We start from the raw sequence: 18,674 nt of genomic DNA, 5'->3' as shown, positions 1-18,674 counted from the left end.
CTTTCCCATTTTTGGAAAAGCTATGATCTTTGCCATTTTCCATTGTGTTGGAAAATAGCCCAGTCGTATAATGTTAGTAAAAAGTTTGGCAAGATACACAAACCCCTTTCTTGTGAGATTCTGAAGTGCCGCAGGTGGAATACCATCTAGGCCAGGTGCTGCTTTCGGTTTAAGCTTCTTTGTCAGCCTTTGGACTTCACGAGGTGTTACGTGTGGAGCATCAAGAATCGATGGAAGTTGTAGAAGTTGGTCGGATATATTTTGAACCTCTTGCTCTGTTTCTTGATCATTAAGTTCTGCATTAAGTTTGAAATGCGTTTGGAATTGGTCTGCAAGAGTTTCCGCTATTTCCTGAGGATTCACTATAGGTCCTTCTGAAGAATTTAAGGAATTGAACGTTGGCTTATCTCTTGCATTGAGAGTGCGCGCTAACTTCCAAAATTGCCTATCTTGTGGTTCCAGTTTTCGTAGACGTTCATCCCATTGGGAGGTCCGCTCTCTTACTAGGAAATTATGTAATTCTTTGGCAAGCAACCTCCATTCGTAAAGATGGTGGGGTGATTGAGTTCTATACCAGCGACGTCGGGCCCATCGTGTCAAACGAAGTAAAATTTCCAGTACTGGAGAAGTGCTTGGCGTAGGTAAAGTAGACATGGTAATCGTTGTTCGGCTCCAAGATGTTTTAATAACCTCTGTAAAGTTGTTTACTGCTTCATCGATCTCCTCAGCCGTATTCATTGATTGATGGAGGTTCAGTCTCATATGTGATTGCCGGCGAAAAGCATTCCAATCTGTTTTGGGTTCCTGTAGTACCTGGAACCTATGATAGTAGATGCCCTGGGCAATAGCTGCGATAACAGGGAGATGATCCGAGGTAAGAGCGTCTTCAACATATGGTGCAGTACTAATGCCTACTCCTTTGTTCAAAAGTACGTCTAAGACATCAGGTGTTCCTCTACCCCTAGGGTAGAAAGTAGGGTCCAGTGGAGCAGATATAGAAAATTCAGTATCTGGCAGCGCTTGCAGTAGAATATTTCCAGACGGCTTAGATATTCTGGAGTGCCATATAGGATGCTTGTCATTAAGATCGCCTCCAACAATAACGTTGGATCCCAGTGTGTCCAATTGTAGTACGTCTTGATAATCCAGCACTGTAGCTGGAGACCGATACGCTGCAACTAATATCAGATCTTCTGAAGTAGTATGCACCTTAATTGCAATTGCCTCAATTGATGTAAATGTGGGTAGTGCTATTCTTGCCGCGTTGATTCCTTGTCTTGTTAATATGAGAAGTCCGCCTTTTCTTTGTTGGAGTCGGTCTTCACGGAAAATTCTATAACGAGAGATGGTCCATTTCATATGTGGTTTGAGGTGAGTCTCGTTAATTAGTGCAATATCCATATTTTTATTGCAAAGTAGATGATTGAGTTCAGGTGTCTGATTTGCTATGCCATCGGCATTGTATATCAGCAAATTGATATGTTGAAGCAAATTATGTCGACTAAAAACAGCCATCACATTGCATTTCCATCAGTATTTGTATTATGATTGGTATTATAGACATTCCCGAGGTTGCTTGGGAGATCTCTTGTAGTCCTCGGGATACATGTTGCCATATCTTGGTAAGTTCCATGTATTAGCCAGATCCAGGAGTATTTGAAGACCTTGGCCAGCTTGCCCAGTATTTGTTGTAGGTTGGTGACGTTGTCCCATTCGTGACTGTGGGTCAGCTCTGTATGCATAAGATGTATAACGTGCTGCTTCAGTGGGCCTGATAGATGTTGAAGCTGGAGATGGAGCTGAAGCTGCTGGAGCTGTAGTGCTGGTTCTGACAGGTTGACTGGCAGTTATCATCTGAGGTTTTCTCTGTTGTTGATCTATTACAGTGAAGATCCGACAGCCTCTAAAGTTTGCGGGATGTTCTCCCCCACAGTTCACACACGTGGGGGGATCATCCCTCTTCTTCTGACATTTATATGCTTCATGTGGTTTACCACATTTAACACAGCGTGGTATGGTAAAACATTGTTGCTGGGTGTGGCCTAGACGTTGGCATTTATGGCATTGTATGACTGTTGGGAGGCAGATATTCTACGATTTCAATCCTATAGATGTTAATACTTTCCAAATCGTAGATCGTTGATGCTGCTGGTGATCTCTTGAGAGTAATCAGGAATAGCGGTATGTTCTTCCTTCCGGGACCTTTTGGGTTACGCTGGCTCATTTGGTGAACAGTCATAACTTCAAATCCATAATCAATGAGCTCCGACATGATGAACTTCGTATCTAGATCTATAGGAAGATGTCGAATGACAACCCGAAGTGGACGATTTTGACAATTCGGAGCTATGGCGAATGTTTCTCTGTTTGTTTGAAGATATGTTTTCAATTTGTTGAAATCATTTGATGAAGTACATTGGAAACGTATACTATCCATTGTGTAACGCACCCTTGGGTTAATCTTGGTAGTTTCGATAGTTTTCATGACAAAATTATGAGGTGCCGGTTGATGATATACGTAGATCAACGGCTCTCTGGTAGGTTTTGGTGTGGAAACGGAAGGTATTTCGTTTTCTCCCTCTGTTTGAATCTGCATATTTTCAGGTGGTAATTCCGGTTGGTCTGATGTGAACGCATCATATCTATTTGATGTTTCAATTGTTGATGGTGGATCAGCAGTCACAGTACTGGCCGGAACTGTCTTTCTTGGAGGTACGAGTTGAAACCCATCGGGATCAACGGTCTTGTTTTGTGTAGATTGCATATAATGTTCTCTTCTATCCGTTGGCTTCATAAATAGCTTTTCGGAAGATCTGGAATATATTCGTCGTGGTGGGCGCATTTTCCCTCCTTGCGATTTGGGGATGGCTCCCGTGTGAGCGGATACTCTTCTCTCTTCATTTACAACAGAATCTGATGTGTAACCGTACTCCGATGCAGTGCCCTGAGGTTCCCGGTTGTCGATATTGTTCATTTCAGAATCGCTAAGGCGTTCTGTATCTATCATTGGTTGCCTCGATAGCCTATCAGAGGGAGGAATTGGGAACACGAATTGTCCCCCCTGAATGGTTGAGCTCGTTGGCCTATCGGATGATTGGGTTGTTGAACGTCTTCCATTATTTCCCTGGACGGGGTCGGGTAGGTTGAAGTTCCTCACTGACATCGCGCGAACGCGTGTCTATGCCGCGGCGATCTCGACGTTCGATGGTCTGGAGCTTCGTTGGGCACCGTGAGGTTTCCACTCCATGTCCCTTCGGACAGAAGAGCTCCGGGCCTCGCTGCTTTGTTTATATACTGTTTGGTGGCAGCAGTGAGGCGGGTGGAGAAGATCGGAACTAAGCCGGCTGCAGCGTTGCAAACTCCCTTCAATTCACGAGATGCAACTCGTGCGTTATAAAATATCAAGTTTAGCATTGTAAAAACCACTAGCATGTGGCGATATAAACTTAACACTTGTGTGCTAAACTGAACACGTTACATTAAAGAAATTACAAGATAAAGAGATTCGACAATGCAAGTTACAAATTAAACAACAATTACTGCACAAAAGATAAGTGAATGCGTAAACCACGCAGGGCCGTTTAGCATGCTTTATTTAACCAAAACGTGTGTGTCATAACAATATATGCTTAACAACAATGCACTCAAAATTAGATAAAAGATAATTAAAAAGCGTAAGCCTCGCAGGGCATTTCGCAAGCATTAATAATGATATATTAAAGAATATGGCTATCACGCAGGATAGCTAAATGTGATGACCACGCAGGGTCGTTACAAGTCGTATAATAGTTTATTTTACAGAAGCCTAAGTGGGCAAATGAAATGCTTTGTGAACGTGACGTTGTGGTCAAGTCGGTATGATAACTTCCCAATATGGCAATGGTCCTGGGTTCGCCTCTCGTCAAGGGCAGATTTTTTTTACAGTGCAGTGCCAACTAGTATATACCTAGGATGGAATTAATAACACATATCGGCACGACTGTTACTTTTTAATAAAAATGTAATAGGTTTGAGAGTAACTACTCGATATTAAACTTCTTACAAAATGTGGAAATGCATGTGAACGATACATACAGTTCTTGCTTTGCAAATCACGGAACATCAAGAAGCAGTGGAATATTAATGTGGAAATTCTTAGCAGCCACGTCAAAAATTCCAGCTTTTTTTAAAAACAAAAAAATATATATATTGGTTGAGTTATGAATAGAATTTCAATTTTTGAAATGAAAAGTAGCTAAGAACATATTAGGTTATATGAGTCGACAGAATTAGTCCAGATCTTAACATTATAATTGTATTGTAAAATCTGTAGCTGTATATAAGAATCCGACTGAGGACGGCATGGCATGGGTTCGAGTCCGCCTCGGTTCAATAGCTGGGTTCTCGGCCTGTGTATACGGGTGGTGGCAACCCACCATCGTGAGGAAATTGGAGAGATACGAGTGAGTAGCGTAACCCGGTCTCGGAAATCTTCTACAACGGCTGGTGGTTCGACGTGCGGACCCCATGTCACTCCAATAGCTGTTGAAGTTCTCCACACCTCTATGTAGGATTGTGGGAGGGAGACAGGCAGTCGGGAGATAGGCTAAGGCCCTTCAAGGTCTGTCGCGTCATGGGTTATTTATTATTTATTTATTTATTTATTTATTTAAGAAGGAAAAGTATAAGGTGCCTTTCGAAATTAGCAGGTAAAATCATGGATTAAAAATGCATGTGGTATGCACTTCCCACATCCCATTATCCCATATACTGTGGACACATATATTTAAAAAATCACTGTATAAATGCGGATTCGAACACGCACATGTTGGTGCCTCATTGGCAACTAAAAGAAGAAAATCAATTCTGTAACCGGGCTCGAACACGCATCCTTCAGATCGTGAAGCCGTAACACTACCCACTCACCTACACCTTCTATTTGTAAGTATTTATTTACTTATCATGTAAGTTTTCGAATTGTTTCACTACTGGCGACGCGAATTTCTTCTCGCTTATTTTATTTCAGATGTAGTTGTTTTTCCAGACCGATACATATTTTTTACCTTTTGCCACCCACGGAGATCCTTATGGAATACATTATTGAAACGTAGCTCCCAGAAAAGGGAATATGTTAGTTTTAAAAAACGTGAAGTGGGAATGGTGTGTTCAGTCGCACATTTGACCTTAATGATTTTCATATTTGAAGTTTTGCTTTCAACGCCACCATCAACCGAGCATTTTTTTTCTGGACAGATAGTAGGCTACTACTTAAGTCATTGGGGAGATAGGGTAAGCAGGAATTTACCTACAATTTGAAGCAATATGACATATGACTCCAGCAGGAATCGAACCTGGGACCGCTTGATTTCAAGGCGTAATCGTTGCCTTCAGAGAGGCCCACATATAGATCGAATTTGAATTTTGCTGAATATGCATTATATTCATTCGGAACTATCAGAACATTGGCATAATCATAGTCTTCTCGTCATACAATGTTCAACGATAATTTGTGTAACAATACATTAAAGTTTAAGTCCGATTTCTTTATACTAAACTTTATCGTTTCACCTTTGAGAGTTTCTTAAATGGTCATGTCATTATACAGGGTGTCCAAAATTTCGGTCATTTTTTTGGGCCACTCTGTACATACTATTTAAAATTGTTGCCTCATCGGAAATTTACTAACATATTCTACTTTTACTTGTTAACGTCGCTATGATGTAGATAGTTGTCAATTTTGAGACTCAGACAGGCGGTAGTCGTTTCCGAGCAAAATAGATACCGAATGTTTCTACTCTCGACGGACTAATATGTCAATATTTTATTTTCAGGGTGACCAAAAATGTTGTCTAAAATTTTACACTGCGATAACATGAACTGCAATTAGCATATGCAAGACTACTACGGTTGATATTAATCATTAACTGAAAATATTTTTGGAGTTCAGCCTACTTCGACCTCTGATTGCTCTAAACGTCATTGCAACCATATCTGTGCAAGCCAAAGCATGTCGCCGTCAACAGTGGTTATTTCATCAGGGGTGCTCGCAGGGGAGATATTATGGAGCAGGCTGCGCCATGGAGATTTTTTGGGAGATTCTTTCCCTTCAAATAATGTAAAATTCAATATTCGCAACATTTATGTAAGGCTTTTACACCTTAAATGCACCATATTTAATCCATTAGATGAAGAGAAAAAAAGTGTTTAAGGGCATTGTCAAACGGGCGCGGGGGGGGGAGAGAAATATGTAACTTTTACATATTAGGATTTAATTGACACGTGGGTTCTGTGGGGGGATTCTGAATTAAATTTGGGGGGACAGTAGTATCCAATTTCAGGTCTTAGATCATGTCGTATACTTTAGTTAGATAGGAATTGAGCATCCAACTGAAGGGGGTATCCAATTCTTGTGTATTACTATTGTCTTAGACTGTTGCGGAAATTCTGGTGTGGAGACTGGGAATTAATTTTTTGGAGAAGGCAATATCTACTCTTCAATATCAACAGTCAGTCTAAAAATGGCATGGAAATTTTGGTGGTAGGATTGAGTATTAAATTTAAAGGGGGAGATAGGAAGCTCTTGATAAAGTGTTAAATCTTAGATTGTCAAGGTATTTCTGTAGTGAAGATAGAGTTCGAACTTTTGGAGACTGTATTTAGCCATATGGTATTCACATGTTTTCGACCCCGAACGTGCCGAAGGAGAAGCTGGAAAAGACTAAATATCTCTGGATCCTAAGAAAGTGTTGACACCCCATTAAATTAATATTCTTGAAAGCCTGCAAAGAAATGGAAGTAAAAATTTTCTTGTTCGCTTCGCTCGCAATGTTGTGTTGCGAGAATGTGTGTTCGGCGCTTTAGTAGGGTGAGTGTGAGGTTTAATACTATAGCTGCAAAGCGATATTCATTAATAACACCACTTCTTAAAAAAATATAATGCTTGGTGTTTGTATACTGCTTAATTTAAAGCAGGTGCATCATTTGTGACAGCTAAGGAAAAAGTTACTTTCGGTAGACACGCTGTCGTAATTAAATACTTTGTGGGGATTACGATATGGTTTGAGGGCGCGAATGTTTTGATTTGGGGGGGACGCATGACATGATTTGGGGGGGAATGCGTCATTGGCACCCCTGGATGACATTGCCCACTCTGTTCTTTAAATTATTTACTTCGTTGATAGGAGTTTGGTACATTCTGTCCTTGATATAACACTACAAAAATAAAGTCCAGGGGTGCAATATCATCGAACATAGTAAGCCAAGCAATTGGACCACCTCTACGTGCTGGAAGGACATCTGTTAAAATCGTGGCTAATGCGGCGGTGCACCGTCTTGCTGGAAAATATTAGACGAACCGCAGTATGCTCTTGCATTCAATTGCATTTTATGTTATTAGGGAGCAAAGTTGTAATCAACCTTGTACACGAAATTGATTGTCCATAGCCGTATTTATTTCGAATATATCTGGTGTGTAGACTCGCCTCAATTAGTACTCCATCAGTTTGCTTCTTTATACAGCATATTTGCAAAAGATACAATTCAACCTACACGTGTATCAGTATACGTTGTATAAAACACAACTTACTACTAACTTCGTTGACCCTGTACCAGAGCAGCAGTTCTAAGCGGTGCAGCATCTGGTTAGGCTGTTGCCATAAGACCCACCATGTAGTCTTGACTTGGGACGACCTTTAAATATAACTTTACAAATTACTATGAACGTATAAAAGTTTATTGCATACCAAGGATAGTTACACGGGAAATATTTCGTCCAGAGGGACCCTCAAGAGGACTCTGTTCACCAGGTTCTGGAAGATCTGTCCGAAAGCATCCTCGAAGAATATCCTGAGTTCGCTGTACAGGGTGTCCCAGTGTTTGTTGAAGAAGTCGTTAGCTGTTTCGCCTGTTCCACAAATAGAACCAAAAGAGCATTGTGTTAGAAACAGCAGGTAGGCCATAGTGATAAAATCATTTCACACTTGTACGTACTCTACCAGAAAATCTACTCATCTAGATATATCTCGTTTGCAGAACCTTTCTTTGCTAATTTATGTTCAGTCATACAGCATCCCAGGGGCGTATTTATGGAAGAGGCTCCATTGGTTCCGGACCTCAACCGAATGACGTACCGAAAATTGATCCACAAACCACTCACGGAAGGTTAGGTTAGGTTCAGTTAGGTTAGGCAAACATAGAAAATTAAATTTGAAAAAAAAACCGCTCACGCGCATCTTGTAAAACTACCGCGTGGTTGCTACACTAACAGGGGGTTACATAATCGGGCGCACGGAACATTTGATTCACTTAGTCGACGGTAAGGGTTGCAAGAGCTATCGTGCATTGGAGATACATTAATGTCGAAAAATACATGATTTACCGGCCGAATAAGTTGAACGAAGGGAGAAAATACTTCCACGAGTTTCCTAAAGTCTACAGAAACTTAGTTCCGTAAGTAGTTTCTCCTGTAAATTTGAAGAAATGTGTTTTCCCTATACCATACTGTTACCAATGGGGTGAAAGCCGCGAGTGTTACGAGGGAAATCTGTGTGGTAGAAGCTGAGGACACAGTGAACATTAGGGCATCACAGAAATGGTTCAAGCTGTTCTCGTCTGTGGACATAAGTGTGGAAGGCAAACCCCGATGTGGGAGACCGGGTGCCATGGATGCAGATGCAGTGTGATATTTAAGAAATTTCCAGTGGGAGGAAATTCTACTGACTCTCCAGGGACAGCATGAGATAATGACTTCATGCCATATAACATATCCCCCCATGGATAAAATTTAGCAAGCAGAGGGGGGACATAAGTACCCAGAGGGGGCGAAATGCCTCCCATCCCCCTACAAATCCCACCCACATGACAGCTGATGCAAGTGTCAGTACACGGCCACTGGCACGACGGGTTGGATCGTCCCAAAGCACCATGGTTCGCTCTCTTCACCAATGGGCTTTGTCTCTCGATGGCCTCGACTTGTTCTTCACGAGTTGAGACCGCAACAGACTGAACGACGAGTCTCCATTGCTTCAAAATCCAAGGGACGACAGGTTTTTGCATGGAATTGTGACAGGTGACGAAAAGTAGACCTTTCCCGATATTCTTCCAGCGGTAAGCAGTGGTTGCGGCCACGGTAAGAAGCAATGACACTTGTTCAAAGAGGACGGTTTGAAAAGAAGGCCATGTTGTGCATATGGTGGAATATCGTTGGTCCAGTGTTCTGGAACTCGTACCAGATGGTCGTGATGTCGATGGAAACCGTACAATTGCAGCGAGTCGATCATGCTATGCTACAGAAATACCCAACATTGATGCGTCGGAAGAGAGCCTATGACGCCCCATGCCACGGGTCACAAATTTTTACCCAGGAACTGCAGGACTTGGAGGGAATTGAAGTGTTGCCTCATCCCTCATACAGCCCTGATCTTCTGCCATCAGATGACCATTTGTTACACTCTCTCGCGCATTTCCTGCAAAGACGACAGTTCGACACATTGGATGCTCTGAAAACAGGGGTGCGTGAGTTTTTGACGTCGAAACCAGCCGAAAGGTTTCGTCTTGGGATCGTGGCTCTCACGGAACGTTGGCAAAATACCATACAACAGAATGGCCTAAACTTTGCCGAGAAAGTTCGATGCTACACCTTGTGTCTCGTCTAAATGTCCATGTGCAACAACGTACGATCTGTTAACTCACCGTGGTACAGTCATGGACACTTCTGGGTTGTAATGATTCCATTGAAAGTTAATGCAATTGTTATAACCCAGAAGTGTCCGTGACTGTACGTAATAATTATTAACGAGGAACGTTACTTTCCATCAACGCGAGCAAACATCCTTTTTTATTCAGTAAATATACAATTTTTAAATGTTTTAGTCATTATCTTCGCATGTACAGTCACCGGCAATAAAACATCCAATTTTTTATCATTAACTTCGTATGTACAGTCACCGGCAATAAAAATAACCAATTTTTTTTACATTAACTTCGCAAGTACAGTCACCCGGCAATAAAAATGGGGCTCCTAGATCCTGAAAAACTGGCTTCCCTGCAATGTATTGTGTGTGTTGCTAATTCTACGGCGATAGAAGAACTCCAAATTGAAAAGTTGCTATTGAAGTCTGCACATCGCCGTAAAGTTAGGCAACACACACAACGCATTGCAGGGAAGCCAGTGTTGCACGATATGTTTCCTATTTTTATTGTCGGTGTCTGTACTTTCAAACGAAGTGAAATTACAGAAATACAAATGCTTTCCTGATTGATGATCAGAAGCAAAGTAAGACCGCATTCGACTAAAACTTAAAAGTGTCTGTGATGTACGGTAGATACTATCTTATCTTCAACTATATGTTGACTCCAGTAACAAATGAAAGCGCATATTGCTAATGAAGAACTTTGGATGCATTATATCACACACAAAAATACATCAAAGGGTATTTTTATCACCTGCTGTTTAATGTTTTGCACTAAGAGGGGAATCAGTTCATCAGATTAGACATGAACATACAGTCCGGCCAAGGAAGACGAAACTGCCTGAAAAGGACGATTCCAAACGCGAGAGGGGAAGCAGGGAGAAGCACTCGCCGAACTACCCTGTGGTATTTCGCTTCTGTGGGTTTGCTTGTTGTGTTTATTACCGCTTTCTTTGTTGTGTTTGTGATTTGTGATGGCTCTTACAATTCGCAACAAACAGTTTCGAAGTGGAATGAGGAAAATTGGGACGTTTTGGCCCCTGTTGCACATTCTACAAAACAGCCTCGTTTTGCTAGAAAATGTCACAAGCCATTCATTACTACACTTATACTTATAATACTATATACAACAATATTATTATTATTAAATACTATCCTGATTAATGTTGTGTACATTTGTGCTAATTATAATATTTACTAAGAAGATCAATTTAATTGAATGATCTAAAATAAAGCTACTGGTTTACAAACAAGTTTATCTACTAATGTGACGATATGAATACTTTCCTGATATAGTATAAGACGGGCTTACATAAACCTTACATAATTCGTAAACATCTCTGTATGTATTTTGGCGGCGATGTTACTACGTTGAAACTTCATTGCTGTTTCTACAGCAGACGATTTTCAAGGAACCCGCTTCCTGTCCAAAGCTCCGTCACCCCTATTTAGACACTGAACGTGTCCGGCTGGCGCATGCGCACTTCCGTCCATGGTCTCGGCTAAGGCACCAGACAGTATCAGATATATCAAAATTACACGTTTAAACTGTCAGCAATCATCCTCATCGTCACGATTAGCCAAAAGTGGCAGAACAAGGACCATAAATAACCAAATCAAATCAAAATATATTTTCTTTTATGGAGTTAGGTGGTAAGTCAACATTTGCTGAACCTCCTCAAGGAAAAAAAGGCAAACTTAATTGAATCCACAAAAAAGCTAGGTATGGCCTTTGTATTTCTGCCTCTTTAGGTAAGGGTGGAAATTATGAAAGAGTACAATACATAACTTGTATTATAATCTCATCAAGTGTTTTCTACTTGATGTCGCTGAATTGAGTAAAATTAAAAAGGAACACCATGTACTATGATGTGCAATATTACAGTTTATGTTCGATGTTCAACTGAACAGAGAATCCAGTTCTACAGCAACATATCTTTCAAATTAAATAAAACAAAGCTTTATATATTTAGGAAGTTCAAGATACAGGACATAGGGAGTGTCCATTTTACACGAATGTATGAAAGCAACAAAGAATAGAACACACAAAAACAAAAACAAATATTAACAAAAACATAAATACAAGATGGCACGATTTACGTTATTTTGGATTATTTAATATCATGGATGACTGAAAGGCAATGTGTCATTATATTGAGTAGAAATTTACAGCAGGGGAATCTTTTCTTTTTAAATTTCCAACTCAGTCGAGGCAAACTCTTTGTTTTAGCTATAATTGATTCATTTTACTGTATTCATTACAAGACTTCATTTGTTTTATAGGCACAACATACACTAAAATATGTAAAATATAACTTACTTTGATTCAATCCCAATTGCATCAATATTATTCAAAATGCAATTAATAGCAAGTTATTTAAGACCACTGAGATATTATTTGGCACACAGAGGATATGCGCGACAGAAGTTAATTTGTGCAAAGTTATTAAGAAAATACATTCAACTTGATATCTTCTAAGGCTACATTGGAAAGTTGCACTGTAAGGATCTGCACACTCGATACTCACCCAAGGCTCTGTTTCCACGGAAAAGATTTCCGAAATTGAAGAGAGTTCTTTGTGGGCTTATGGAAACGTTGAAGTTCTTCACTTGTAGATATGTATCTGAGTATCTCCGTCTCGGTTGGCTTTCTAGCGTAAACGTTCCGGATACTTTATCTGTGCAAGAATAAGAATCACATGAAATGATATTCTGGTGTTTATTTAATTAAGATTGACACACTGCATACAGTGGAAATTTTCTATAACGGATGCTAATAGGGAACGTAAAAATTATGATGAGGCTGCAGCCCCCAGATTCAGAAGCAAAGAAATTAAGAATACATATTGAAAATTAGTAAAAATAAAAATTTTAATTTTCTAACAATTTGCAATTTACTCCCATTTGCATTTAGACATCACAGTACTTTGTAGTTTTGATATTGGGTTCCGCTCTAACGTAATTTTATGTACTGCAGCCACTGGCATACGCAGGTTTTTTTTCCGAAAGGAGCTGGAACTGTAAAGGTGGATAGTGCGTAGCTTCGTCTTTTGAGGGGGGAGGTTATAGTAAGGTAAGGTTCCCCGTGCATGTAGCATCGTGCCATGAAGGCATATTAAAGAGATGTGGGGGTAGGCCCCCACACATTCTCGATCTAGGCCATTTTGGAGGTGATGTGATAAGCATGACTCTCCGGTCGCCTTTATCCTTTAGGGGTTGTCCCCTGTACTGTACCGCGTTTGTTACAACCTGCCCCGCTTCCCGCGCTTGCTGATCGCTGGCTTTTCTAGCAGAAACGACGCGGCATTGCCGCTGCAGACCGTGTGAACTCCGTGCTGGGTAAAGCCGAAGCCAGGATGTGAATAAAATTCGCGAAAATGCACAAATATACACAATTCCCCTTCCTGAATGTTCCAGCTAGGACAACACTAAACACAAACAAGACACAAGCATATATCACCAGAATATATTCCATCCTGGATATTTTAAACACTGATGTGAGTCTACTCCTAAACAACGATAGTCTACATTCTACACGTAGACTATTTTGTACACGTAGATTACGTAATCTTTGTAAACAACATGGCGAAAGGTGATAACTTAGCAAAGGGCGCCGTGGAATTGAAATACAATTATACTGCATATCAGTTACTGATGTGTGAGGAGAACTTTTCATACTCTTTCTTCTAAATTCGAACAATTTCTCACCTAGGAAGAAACCTAATATAGGAAATATTCTAGTGTTTTATGAGAAAAAGACCACTCTTGTCTCACGACTGCCATCTGTTGTTGTTTTTTGCATACTATTTATCTTTATCCATAGATAATAGGGCCTCTTCGATGGCGCAGTGGTAGCGTCGTCGCCTTGTAATCAAGGGATCCCGGGTTCGATACCCGGTGGAGGCACATAGTGGTTCAGATCCCACTTTAAACTGTAGGTCCAGTCCCGATTAGCCTCACTGTGCATAAAATGGACTTAAAACACCAAATCAACCAACCAACCAATCAACCATAGTTGATAATAGAAGAGAGGCATTTTGTTGTACATAGAATTCTTTTCATTTCGTTAGGAACCAATACAGTTGAAAATGTCACTTTCCTTTCATGAAACCCTTGAAAATTAATTTTAATACACTTTAGATTGTCTACGTAGTCCATGTAAACTACAACCCGATGTAATATACGCGTCGATTACGTGTAGACAACGCATGTAGACGTAAACTAGTCTACGGCACATCACTGATTTTAAAACTCACACTAATCAGCACCGCGCTTATACAACAAGTTTCTTCAAGAAGACACAAACAAAACACGTGAATTAGGCCGCAACGTGGCAACCGCGTCTACGTAAGCGCCTCTCTTCTGGCTTCCATTCGCTCCTCGCTGCTCAGCAGACGACTTTTTCCTCGTCTCTCATTGGCACTGAAACTGTCGAGTGAACGCTAGCGCGGGAAACGGGACAGGCTGTAACAAATTCGGTATAGGTGATCCAGGATCCGCTTTATGCAGGGATAAGACAGGATAAATTACGACCTTAGATCATTCACCCCGGGAATCGAACCCGTGTCTCCCGCGTGGCAGTCAAACGCCCTACCGACTAGACCACCGCGTGGGTTGGAATACGTAATAAAATATTTTGTACAGTCAAGGAACACTTCTGGGTTGTAATAATCCCATTGACTTTCAATGAATTTGTTACAACCCAGGAGTGTCCGTGACTGTACATTTCGAGCTTTTCAGTCTATTAAAATTGTACTCAAAGACAGAAATGGTAATTGGGGTCACTTTAATAATGGGATTGGATTTACACATTTTGATTTCTTTTTTTTTTAGTTAACGGATTTTCATTTGAAAATTTTGATTTTTCTCAAAATTACGGTAGGAGCTCTACCCCCATCAGCTACTCCCAGCGCCCACCATTGACTGCAGGTACAGTATCGGACACATCTGGGTTTTAACGACACCCTTGAAAGATCACTGAAGTAAGACCTCGATGTCTGACGAAGCGCCTCTCGTTGATTGGTTGATTTTACTTCGCCTTTCTACCACTTTTGACTAATCAAGAATATGAGGATGAGTAATGATATGATGAAACTGATTCAGGAACACTCGCAAACACCTATGCCGAGGCCGGGATTCGAACCCGAAACCCTTGGCATCGTAGCACTCTGTACTAACCACCCCGCCACAGAGGTCAACAAGCGCCTTGTGTTTAGGCAACCAAACCAGCATAGAAATCCTTGGAGATGTATACCATTCACTGTTACACATCTCTGTTGATTGAGCAGTGATGCCAAAGAGAAATACGAGATGAACATTGTCGGACGTAATGTCTCTTGTCCTCATCATAAACTAATACTCGCGCCCAAGGTATGTTCTCTCAGGCATTCTGAAACCCGAAGGTTTATGGCTGCAGCAACACAAGCCTTCCATCTGTCCCTATCCTGGGCAAGATCAATCCAATCTTTTCCATCCTTACCGATTTCCTTTAGGTTCATCTCAACATTATCCCTCCATCTTCGTCTTGGCCTTCCTACACGTCTCTTACCATCAGATTTCCCAAGAAGGCATACGGCATGATCAAGAAATAATTGATCATTATTTTAATATTTTGTGTAGTTATCCACAAATGATATCTTATTTCATTACTTCCATAATTAACATTTATTTTGGTAAAACGACAACACAAATTAACATTCATGAAATACGTAAGTCTTGGTACAGCGGATACTTGGGAAATATAAAAGGATTCACGATTCGTAGTGAAGTTTTATATTATATTAAAGTTATAGTTACTGTTAGGTACTATTAATAAAAAGTATCCATTTATATCGCAAATATAAGCAATGTTGTTTTAATATCTGCTCACTCGAAGGCATACGTATAAAATATCCACAGTGCACGTAGTTTGAGATTTCACCGTAGATGCCTCTGACGGTTTACACCTAGTAGCGCCATCTCTTCGCGACGGTTAGGAACTACTTCCAGACTGTTAACTTGACCAATTCGTATAGAAACTGCAAAGAGGTAGAAAGCGTGTGCAATCTCGCCCAACACCGTTTATGTGCATGAAAGTAAGTGTTTAATTTTACTACTGAATTATTGAAACAAATAATATTGAATGAGGATGAGATTGCCAATGTTATAGTTTACGCTGTATTGGTGTTATAATGCCGAATAATGCCTAAAAAGAGTGCATTTTAAAGTGCATACTCATAAGTACACATATTTACATATTTTACTTCATAAGTGCATATATTTACATGTTTTACTCGATAAGTATACAGAGTAATTCAAAATGAATGATGCAATTTTACACAGTTATTATAACGTTACTATTTATGATAGAAAATCAGACAAGGCATCAATAAACAGAAAAACTCTGGCAGTTTTATTTCCGCTTAGCGGGCTTATTCTGCTTAGCCGATGCTCCACCAGGATCGCCAGTGTTGCGAAATGGCTAATACCCAGTAGAAGGCGTATTGTGTGTTGGATCTATCGAGCGCTAGCTATGTAATAAAATAAGCTCGTACAATTACACGGACAGTTATAATTAAAATGAGCCCGTATCTTGTTGCATGAGGTGTTGGAAATTATGTCCTCCTGCATCTACACATTTACGGCTTTCTTAAAGGACATTTTCAGTAACACACGCAGTTCTTCTTCCGAAATTACTTCAAATTCTCTCCTGATGTTTTCTTTCAATTATTCTAATGTATGGCTTCAGGTTTAAAAGTTTGGTAGCTCGCCATGCAGACGTCATGCAAATGTCTGTTTTTTGTGCAAAGGCACAGGAGCGATTTTTGAAAAGTCTATACCATTCGGGCTCCAACGTCGTCTAGTTTCTCCTTCTTATCAAGAATATTCCCTGATTACCTAAATTTGTTCACAAGTTATCGAACACTGTCTCTGTGTGAAACAGGAATATCTGGGAATTCTGCTGTAAAACGCATTCTAACTTCCCAATAAAAATTCGTAATGACGTAAGAGACGTACATAAAAATTCGTTGTTTTAAATTGTACGTGGCATTATTAGACAGCAGAAAAGCACCAGTAATACGTAAACTAAAACAAAACAATCTAAAAACACTTGTTGACAATTTAACACTTCACAAACACGTCCAAACTGGACACCATGTATCTGGATACTGAAGCACTGACGCCTTCAGTGCCAAGGTCAGCGTACAGCTGTGGGTCTAAATGCCGGCCGCTTCACGGAAGACTCGACAGAGAAAGGCACTGTATTTACATACGCGTATTTACAGACATTTTCATTTCCAATAGAGTCACTCGGGGGAATATGCCCACCCCCTCGTATCTCGCGCAACGTTAATGTTATGGCAATTCTCCGACTCTTGTTTGAAAGCGCCCTCCGTGGTGAGACGAGGCAGCGGGTTTGGAGCTTGTGAGAAGAATCTGAAGCCATTCAGGGTTAATTTCATGAGGTAAGAAGACAATTTTTGAGGTAATAATTTTTTGGACGTTGCTGTATTAACAGTGTGCAAAAATATTCCCAAGAGAGAAAGAAACTGAATTATATTTGGTGTAAAGATCAAGAGTGAGGGAAACATATCTGTAGAATGAAACTGCCGCACGGTGTTCAGAGTTGCCAAACCAGTGATTCAATTTTCTGCTTGTTGCTGTGGGGTGATATGCCCACAGAAATTAAGTACAATATGCGCATGGGCATTATTATGATAAGAAAGGACCACAATGTGACTGGATCCAGTGTATTCGTTGTAGTATGTGGATGCATGAAATTCACGTCCGTGTGTCCAAAGTGAAATGCAATTACTCACAAATGTAAACAGTAAAAGAGGCTATGGTAAATTCAAAATAAATGTTGTTAGAAACGCTATGCTTGTCTGTACGAATTATGTTCTCTTTACGAAACAAACGTTAATAATCTTCCAGTTAATGCTGTGTATTATTGTCCTTTAGATATGTCATGTCAAGTATTACAACAATTGTTTCTTGTACTGGGCATTTTACCCCTGTTGGGTGGACATTTTACCCTGAACACGGGGTGATTTGCCCAAATTGACGTTCATCTGTTTATTTCTCTCTGGTTCTTTTGCTATAAGACTTACAGTAATAAAACTTATAGGTAACAATAACAAAGCATGTAGCTTTCATTTGACATCCTTTTCATTGCGACACTCCTTCATTTAGCGAAGCTATAAACCGCCAAAAGAAAAGTTGGGCGTATTCCCCCGAGTGACTCTACACATTTTCTCGTTGAATGAACACATATACGCGACATAAAAAAAAATCTGAGGGCCGCCTTGCTGTCAGTGCAAAACCTTGTTACTCGACAGCAGATGTTTCAAATATTTGAAACTCATTTGTTCTTTCTTACTTTTAAGCGGATCGTGTATTCGAAAAGCAACAGAAATATGTAAAATATTGTTAAAAATTTTCAAGGTTGTGCGTACTATTTTAGAGGCAAAATGATCAAATTTGCACCAAAATGTAAATAGATTATCCCCTGCGAAAAAGTATAAGAGGTATATAAATCACAGAGATCTCTGATTTTTAAAATTAAGGGCATGTGGAACAGTTTCTCAAGCTCTGCCCTCCGTGGCAGTGTTTCCAACTTAGCTCTCTTGGAGCCAGATCTGGCACTTTCGTGCACTCGTTTGGCTGTGAACTGGGGCGCCGCCCCCGTGCGCCACTATAATGCCATCACTGGTTTCCGGCCCAAATAGACCATGATTGTACATTTTACACCGCATATTGTTATACTGGCAGTAGTATAAGTGGCCCGGTTCTACGCCCGAAAATGAGGCTCGGTGAGGCTCGCAGTGTTGCCAACCCCTTATTCGAAAAAATCACCAAGGTTTTTATCTCGGTCTAACCTAATTTAAAGCAAAAAGCTGGCAATACTGCGAATCTCACCGAGCCTCATTTTCTTGCAGTGTTGCCAGCTCGAGCGAGGCGTAGCCTTTTATGGTGTATGTTAACGGTTTGCTCTCGTAAGGCATGAGCCTTATTTTCTCGCAGTGT

General features: G+C 40.5%; 1 protein-coding gene across 1 annotated transcript in view; it reads right to left on the bottom strand.

Moving 5' to 3' along the window:
* Positions 1–7,691: 7,691 nt before the first annotated feature.
* LOC145994268 (protein takeout-like) overlaps positions 7,692–18,674 on the bottom strand; it is a 45,788-nt gene continuing 34,805 nt past the window's right edge. The window contains exons 5-6 of the mRNA XM_083130371.1: positions 12,197–12,346; positions 7,692–7,882 (exon numbers count right to left, since the gene is read on the bottom strand). Of these exons, the coding sequence (XP_082986497.1) occupies positions 7,731–7,882; positions 12,197–12,346 (302 nt within the window). The 3' untranslated portion in view covers positions 7,692–7,730. The remainder of the gene's footprint in view (positions 7,883–12,196; positions 12,347–18,674) is intronic.

This window comes from Lepisma saccharinum, chromosome 10 (genome assembly GCF_977018435.1).
Source record: "Lepisma saccharinum chromosome 10, izLepSacc3.1, whole genome shotgun sequence".
NCBI lineage: Eukaryota > Metazoa > Arthropoda > Insecta > Zygentoma > Lepismatidae > Lepisma > Lepisma saccharinum.
This window is presented reverse-complemented; position numbering and strand designations above follow the sequence as displayed.